The sequence below is a fragment of the Pteropus vampyrus genome, unplaced genomic scaffold (assembly GCF_000151845.1).
Source record: "Pteropus vampyrus isolate Shadow unplaced genomic scaffold, Pvam_2.0 Scaffold5, whole genome shotgun sequence".
NCBI classification, from domain to species: Eukaryota; Metazoa; Chordata; class Mammalia; order Chiroptera; family Pteropodidae; genus Pteropus; species Pteropus vampyrus.
This window is the reverse complement of record NW_011888786.1, coordinates 4,911,760-4,920,312: the sequence shown is the minus strand read 5'-3', so window position 1 is coordinate 4,920,312 and position 8,553 is coordinate 4,911,760. Positions and strand designations below refer to the sequence as shown.

General features: G+C 36.7%; 2 protein-coding genes across 8 annotated transcripts in view; one reads left to right on the top strand and one right to left on the bottom strand.

Annotated features, from left to right (window-relative positions):
• The window catches only part of KCNIP4 (potassium voltage-gated channel interacting protein 4), a 979,993-nt gene extending 973,834 nt beyond the window's left edge, over positions 1-6,159 (top strand). For 5 of the 7 annotated variants that reach the window (XM_011365171.1, XM_011365162.1, XM_011365154.1 and 2 more), the window contains 4 exons: positions 963-1,070; positions 2,962-3,066; positions 3,698-3,760; positions 5,481-6,159. In XM_011365171.1, coding sequence (XP_011363473.1) covers positions 963-1,070; positions 2,962-3,066; positions 3,698-3,760; positions 5,481-5,528 — 324 coding nt within the window. In that variant the 3' untranslated portion in view covers positions 5,529-6,159. The remainder of the gene's footprint in view (positions 1-962; positions 1,071-2,961; positions 3,067-3,697; positions 3,761-5,480) is intronic. The other 2 variants (XM_011365138.1, XM_011365180.2) reach the window with 2 other exon arrangements.
• Positions 6,160-7,584: 1,425 nt separating this feature from the next.
• The window catches only part of PACRGL (parkin coregulated like), a 13,134-nt gene continuing 12,165 nt past the window's right edge, over positions 7,585-8,553 (bottom strand). Inside the window, exon 9 of the mRNA XM_023534107.1 lies at positions 7,585-8,351. Coding sequence (XP_023389875.1) covers positions 8,295-8,351 — 57 coding nt within the window. The 3' untranslated portion in view covers positions 7,585-8,294. The remainder of the gene's footprint in view (positions 8,352-8,553) is intronic.

Below are 8,553 nucleotides of genomic sequence, written 5' to 3'. Positions count from 1 at the left end.
TAACGAGAATATGTAAATTTACAGATCAACTTTGGCAAAATTGACAACCCCTTGTTGATGAGTCTTCCTACTTACTTTTCCCTTGTCCAAGTCATTTTTGTCGCTGAGTGTATTGGTTTCCTATTGCTGCTATAACAAATTACCACAAACTTAGTGGTTTAAAATAATACGTATTTATTATCTTACAGTTCTGGGGGCAGAGATCTAAAATGGGTTTCACTGGACTGAAATCCAGATAGAGGCCCAGCTACGCTCCCTCCAGGGGATCTGAAGAGCGAATATGCTTCCTTGCATTTTCCGGCTTTTAGAGGCCACCTGTGTTGTTTGGCTGTAAGAAGTAGATGCTATAATTTCCATTTTACCGATATGAAAAATGAGGGAAAAGGGTGTTGTCTGAGGACACAAAGCTATCAAGTGACATGGCTGGAATCTGGATTCAGGCAGTCTGGCTTCCAGCTCTATGCTCTTAATCGTTGCGCACATGCACGTTATACTTTGCTTTGTAAGTAAAGGTTACGGTCGGCTCACGTCTTAATTAAGGACAGCCCTTGTGTCTTGTAAACGAATCTTTTTCATGGGCGGTGTGTTATGTGCATTTGCATTTTAAAAGACACAGTTATTTGATTCTTTTCAGTCAAAGAATTGTGTGTACTTGTGGAAAGTCAGTACCACTTATAGCACGCACCTTACTGTTTGTGGGGGTCTATTCTGATACAATCTCTAATTCCACAATCGATTTAATTCTTGGTTTCCAATCAGAAGGTGAGAACATTAAAGCGAATGAGTGGTTTATGCTCACAAAGAACTCTGCAAAACCAATGACCAAGAACACATTGATCGTTTTGCTAAATGGCTCGATATCAGAGGGTTTCAGTTCCAGTATTTAAGGGAGAACTTTAACGGAATTTGTGTTTTACTTTTTTAGCACTGTCATGTCAAATTGTATTTTTCTTTCTTTCTAGGATTTCATCAAGGGTCTTTCCATTTTGCTCCGGGGGACAGTACAAGAAAAACTCAACTGGGCGTTTAATTTGTATGACATAAATAAAGATGGCTACATTACTAAAGAGGTAAGAAATGCTTTAACAACGCAGGTATCATTTGGCCCATCTTTTTTAACTTCAAAATGTTAAACAATTGCAATTATTAATTTGAAAATCGCCTTTTTATGAAATCTAAAATATTTTATGTGGTGGTGGAGAAATAGTCTAATAAAAAATCTGAAGAGATAGGAGTTTATGGTGAATCTATGAAGTAAATGTAAAACATGTAAAGATTATACCCTTGTTTATTGATATTTTAATAAATGCCAATGGAATACAGTATGTGGTTGGAATCTGATAGGAAGAAAATGTATCCAAACCATGTTAGCATATTTGGCCTGTGACCCTTTTTCCTCCATCTAATGTGGTCCATATGGAAACAGATAGAATTTTGACATCATATAGATTGTGCGATGACCTGTATTGTGTGGGAAATGACTTGATGGAATGGTAGGTCCCCCCAAATACTTCCAGGCTAGCTATTCAAGAAAGAAGTCTCACAGATCAAATTAAGATGCTCATGTCAAGAGATTTGTGAAACCAATTTAAAACACAATGAAAAGTAAAGGAGAAGGGGTGAAGTAAGTTAACGGATTTAGGGTAGGATGCAAGTGAGGCCCAAGGACCACATCACCTGAATCCTGAATCCTGAGAGGCCTCAATGTTCTTGTGTCCTGTTCTTGTGTTCTGCCTCACCAGCTTAACCCAGAGGTGAGTTCTGAGCAAGAATTCTCTCACACAAAAGGTACCGTGGGCCAATGACATGAACTTGCTTTACTGAGGACAAAGAGGCAAGTGCGCCTGACCACAGCCATAGTCTAACAATTAGCCTAAACAACAGCTGTGGGTTTTATTTATGTTTCTTGAGCAGAGGACACATGGGTCCAGAATATTTCTCATCAACAAGTGGCTGAATTAAGATCTCACGAATATTAAGTGTTCATGTATATTAAGGGGCACTTCCTAAATGGTTAGTGTCCCTTGTATATTTGGTATACAATATGCATTTAGTACTCAGATGCCTCAGGGTTGTTAGGTGTCCCTTGGTCCTTCGATCTCTACCTCTTTCTGTGTTTAATACAAACATGCTTTTTTTTACTGCTTATAGGTAATACATCTCATGAATTCTGCCTATGGCAAGCGATCTTTTGGCTACTTATCTAAACCCAAAACATATTTAAAAGGTTCACCTATGACTTATGAACCACAAACTAGTTTATCATTTATAATAGAGTTGAATGCTCTCAAAAGTCTGTATTATCAATTTAATCCAGACACTTTTATGTGGAAGCTTCAATATGAAACAAATGTGAAACAATAAATCTGAACATTTAAATATTGAGATATTATTTTTACCAAGATTAAAAATGACAAGTCAAAAACTCAATTGTTTTCATAAAAAATGAAATTTCAAACTGTTTCCTAGAGTCATAATATTTTGACTATCCTACATGTGTGACTTCTTCAATTAAAGCCATAGTAGAAAAAAAAAAATGAAAATCCTAATGAGCTTTGACACTTATTGGTTTTTGTATAATTCTCATGATGTGTTTTAGTCTCAATAAATAGAAATTGATAATCAACATGTAAGATATATAATACTTGAACAAAACAAAGATAGCCTATGTCGAATCTATTGAAATCCAAACATGAAACCAGAATATGCCTTTCCGATTGTGTTAGATATGTGGAAATTTATTTCATTTTGGAACCAAGATCAGAAATGATTTTTACATTCTGGTTCTACTTTTAAAGTACAAAGCCATTGACTTTCCCTCTGGGACAACCAAATGACTTTTAATGAAGCATCAAGGAAAAATTAGAAATTGAAAACTGAGGAGGAATAATGTCGAAACTTCTCAGAGTGGTTTCTCCGCGCATTGCATGTAGCCTCACATGGGTGCCTTATGCTTTTCAGGAAATGCTCGACATAATGAAAGCAATATATGACATGATGGGCAAATGCACATATCCTGTCCTTAAAGAAGATGCTCCCAGACAACACGTGGAAACGTTTTTCCAGGTAGGAATGCAAGCAGAAGTCAGACGGGGGAATAAAATTAAGGGGACATTTCCTGGTGTTTGCAAAATGCCATGAAGATTCAAAAAAAATACAAAGAAAAATAATTTTTCCTGAAAGGGACAAACTACAAGAGACTGACTATTCACCATCTTACCAATTTAATTTTGGTTTTGAATTTATTACCATACTGATAACTTACACTTGTTGAACATTCGCGATATCCTAAATAGAACACTAAACAATTGCCATGTTTTATACAGTTGTTTGTTTGCATTCAATTCTCACATAAACGTTATGAGGTTATTAATCCTCATTAGCCCCATTTTACAGATGAGAAAACCAAGGTTCTGAAAGTTATGACCAATTTCCTGGCTATGACATAGCTAGAGGGCAGGATTTTACCTAGGTCAGTGACTAGATCTTGCCCACATTCTAGAAAAGGAAGGAGCCTATGAGGAGTCAGCCATGTGATTCTTATAACTAAGAAGTTACTAGTTCATGCTCTGAAGCCGTTCTTCCCATTAAATAAGCAGTGGCCTTCCTTTCCATCAGCTTCAGCTTACTTGGTTCAGGTGTGAGGGGATCAAGGGGTAAGTCTGATAAAGTTTTTTATTCTTTCCTTCTTGAACAGAAAATGGACAAAAATAAAGATGGAGTTGTTACTATAGATGAGTTCATCGAAAGTTGCCAAAAAGTAAGTAAAGAGAATAAAAGAACCATCGTTTTTGCTTTCACAGCAGCTGGACTGAGTATGGCCAGCTACCCAACATGAAGCGAGCAAAATCTAAAGATCATAGGCCTACGTTTGCCATTTTACACAACCAAAATAAGCTAAGCCCATTGCTCTGAAAACTACCACCGATGTATATGTTCAATTCCTCAGAACTTACAGAGTGCCTACAGGCTATGTAGGAAGTCTTAGAGACACAAATGTGGCACATGGACTGCATTTTTGTCCTCTAAATCCTTTAGACATTTGGAGAGTATTCATCATTGAGGATTAAACATGAGATTTAAATTACTCTTTGCCTAGACTTAGCTTATAACATGTATATTGTCCATTGTATCTCCACAGATTTAGAATTCTAGTACAGCTAAGTATGCTTCGCAGGCCAAGCTTTCTAAGAGAAACAGAATTGCTTTAATGTATGTGGACAGGAAATGGCTTTTGGGCTGAAGCAGTAATGGTCTTCAGTCACAACAACTGAGTAATTACGCCATTGTGACTCTTCAGAAATTTCTCAGAGGAGAAATCCAGTGGTTCCCTGTCATCTGGTGGGAGACCAGTCCTAGCTTAGCTAGAATTATTTGACTTGATGTGGGTAGAACCATGATTAAGAATTTTAAAATATAGAAACAAAGGCGTTTGTTGGAGCTTTCTTTTCTCTTTATTTTCGAATTGTTTTACTGTTCCTTTCCTAATGTCTGCTTGTTTCTAAACTCATATTTGGACTTGGTGGTCTTTGAGAGAATTAATTTGATGACATCAACCTGTTGAATGGTGATGTGGCTAGCTGGCTTCGAGTTGAAGTCATCACTAGTTCAGCTGCGGGGTAGCATTACCAGAGAAAGCTCAGCGATTGCCATCCACATAGAATCTCCAAGTGCCCTTATCAATACCCAAAGTCTGTCCCCTTAGGATTTTACGGAATATGCTAAACGGAACACAGCCACTGGGCAATGGTTTTTCCCAAACAATTCTTTCTCTCGAGCTGGGAGACCATTCATTTTTAAAGGCTCCTGAAGGCCACACAGATTTAGCCCTAACATATCCAGAAAGAGGTGTAATTATCGCACATGTGTACCAAAGCCCCAACCTCCAATCCTCACAAAGTTGGCTCTTAGCTCACAAACGGTTTCCTTCTACCCATATAAATCTCTGTGATTTGGCCCAAGATCCGCCTAGAGTGCCAAAATTTGCGTTTGCTCATTTTGTCTTCCCTTCTTCAGTTCTCGAGTTTCCATTCTGGCATTCTGATTTGAGAAATATCCTCTGTTAACACCACGATTCAGTGGAGGTGTTTAAAGCCTGATAGACTCAACATAAAATGGGCTCTCCACAGTTGTCTGTGTGGAACATGCAAAGAATGCTGTTTACAATTGCAACAGCATTTGAGCTTTTGGCATCAGTGGTTGGTGTGGAGGCAGAACTTACAGGGAAAACAGTGTGCAGCAGGTCCTTGAATAAGGTCGATACATTCATTGTTGTCCACTCAGCATCACTTCCTTGTAACACTGATGAGATACCATGGGAATTTAGCTCTTGTTTACATCAGTCAATTTATGGTAAAGCTGGTTTCATTACACGTCATTTCATTTAAAGTCACAGAACCTATTGACAACATGAAGTGAGGGTTTACTCTGCTTTCCTCTGCAGATACTCTGAATTTAATCCCACTGTTTCTCACTTACAGGATGAAAACATAATGCGATCCATGCAGCTCTTCGAAAATGTGATTTAACTTGTGAATATGTCCTCAATCAGACAAATGTGAACTATTCTACCACTTACAGTTGGAGCTACCACTTTTAGCATAGATTGCTCAGCTTTACACTGAGGCACATTATGCAAACAAGCTTTGTTTTAATGAGAAGCAATCCCCTCCAGATTTCGAGTATTCCAGTTATAAATCTGCATCCTTTTCATAATGCCACCAATGGTCTAAGTCATTTCACACCCTGTGAATATTCAAAATTAATAGAATCTGACATATAGTTTTATTGATTCTTTAGCCATGGGATTATTGAGGCTTTCACATTATCCGTGATTTTAAAATATGTTTTTTGCTACTCATTTGTATGTATTCAGCCCAAGGATTTTAAATGGTTTTTTAAAACACTGGCATTTGCATTTAATTTCCGGAAATTAATTTTCGTGTTTGTATGCTGATTCCATTTATATACTTTAAGTTAACAAGATTACCACAATTTAAAAACACACACACAGTCCCGGTCAGTTTCTACGGATCTGATGCCTTCTGTTAAAGACATTCACTTGGCTTTTTTTTTATAATATGAAACAAATTAGTTTATCACCAGATATCAGCATATGCCTAATAAAGCTTATTTAATAAGCATTTCTTAATTTTCATACACACACACACACACACACACACACACACACACACATTACAGCCAAGGCCTACATGATGTATATAATTTTGAATTTGTTCAATCCTGCAGGTTGACTATTTTCTAATGTGTCTTTAAGCAGAACTCCAAGAAGGTGTGAAATAGAGTGAGCCTGTTTATAGGCATATGCGAAGGGTCAGGTTCTATCCTCCAGTACCTAGTAATGATTTAAAAAAAGTAAGTTTAACATCACTGAAGGCCTGTTCCATCCCCTTCCCCTGGGCCGCTCACAGCATCTTTGCCAGGCAGGGACAAAGAGACCTTGATGACCCCAATGCCTGCTGGGAACAAACAGCAAACAGAAGTCACTCTGAAAGCACCAGTGATTCCATTATATCAAGAACTCTAATCCCCAAATCTAGTAGAAAACAAATAAAAATATGCAACTCATCTGATTGCATTATGATTTCGCTTATCATAAAACTCCAATAAGTCAGATTCTTTTTAATGCTCTTAAACCAAAATTGTAAAGTTGCTACATTACTAAAGATACACTCACCTTCCCTATTTTGCAGAAATGTCACGGATTAAGAGGCTACAGTAGGGGGAAACTTGAAACTGTCTTTGCAACAATAAATCAGGTATCTATTCTGGTGTAGAGATAGGATGTTGAAAGCTGCCCTGCTATCACCAGTGTAGAAAAAGTAGTACAATACATGTACACTGAAACTCGCCATCACGTGTTTGTGGAAACTCAATGTGCACATTTTGTATTTCAAAAAAATAAAATAAAAGCAAATAAAATGTTTATAACTCTACTGTATCTTATAGGTCTTTATTCTAACAGGTTTTATAATTACTAGATAAAAAGTATTACATTTTTCTTATGGCATTTTCTAGATGACAAGTATCTCGGCCTTGGGGGGTGCTAAGTACAATGAAGAGTAAAAGCAAGGCTGGTAAAAGCAAGGCTGGTGGGCAGGTGGATGTCGCAGGTAATAGGATCTGAGGATGTGATGAATGGTAGAGACTTGAGCAAACAGTGCACCAGCTGGGGACGAGAAAGCGCAAAAGATCTGAGGGAGGACAAGCATTTCCGCCATACGATGCCTCAGAAATGACCCATATTCTTTTACATTACGGCTGTAAGGCTGTATCCGAAGTGAAAATTGCAAAGAGCTCACTCCAGGTATTGGAGCAAAGGCAGAGTGTTCTCTGACGCTTCTGGAATATGATACTGCTGCGCCTATATAAGAGTGACCCCTAATGTCCATCTCTTCAAAAGAAGCAGTCTGCTGTGGCTTTGGTGTGACTATCAAGTTTCTACAGGCTCTCTTCTTGACCTTAAGATGCAAGGTCTTACTCTTATTTTCTATTTCTCTTCAAAGCTTTTTTAATTGAATTAACTGTTCAACATATGCACAACAAACCACTGAATGAATACACTTAAGAGTTTTAAGATTTTAATTTCTGAATATCTTCATTGTACTGAATATGCTCAGTATTTTCAGACTATGAAGTACAAAAATAACATTTACTTAAATACAATTAACATCTAAAGTTTAGGTAGTTTTAACAGTTGTAATAAACAACATACTTAAAAGAAAATTCACATATTTAAAAAAAAAGTCTTAAACTAGAATACTCTGGAAAGAAATTTTCCAAGCATTCTATATTATAAAATACATATTTACAAACACTAATTAACAGCAAATTCACAAGTGTTTGTCCACTATTTTAAATTTTCATAGCCTCGATAAATATAAAATCCAGAAATGGCAAAATGTCTAGAAATAAGTGTACAGCTACTAACTGAAAAACAAATGTTATAAATAAAAGTCACTAGAAAATATAAATACAAACACATCCACTGTAAACCTAGTAATGGTTGTTCACACAAACCATAGAAATATAAAAAATAAAACCCACAAAATTGTACTATTATAGAACTTTTTAATAGCTTTCCATCATTGCTGAATAACTTTTACTATGATTCAGTAGAATTGTGTATATTCATCTTAAACTAGTAAATAATGAATGGTGGCTGTGATTCATAAAATAATAAACTAAAGTGAATCTGAAAAGGCTCCGTAGGGTACTATGGTCAGCACTTAACACTTGTCACCAGCTAGTGAGATTTCTGTTGGCTCCTTTCTTCAACAACATATGGAGCAATACGTTGGAATTTTAGATTTGATGATGAGAAGGCTTCCCTGTCAACAAAAAAAACGCGGTCTCATTAGTATCTTGCAGGGTTCCCCTAACAGGTGTTACACTTGCAGGAGCTTATCTAAAACAGTATCCAAACTCAAAACAAACAAAAAGGGATAAGGGAATGATAAAATAGAAAGCGAAACTTTTTTATGAGTTAAATAAAATAGAGGTTGTATCTTACTGTTTTGTAAAAATATTTAA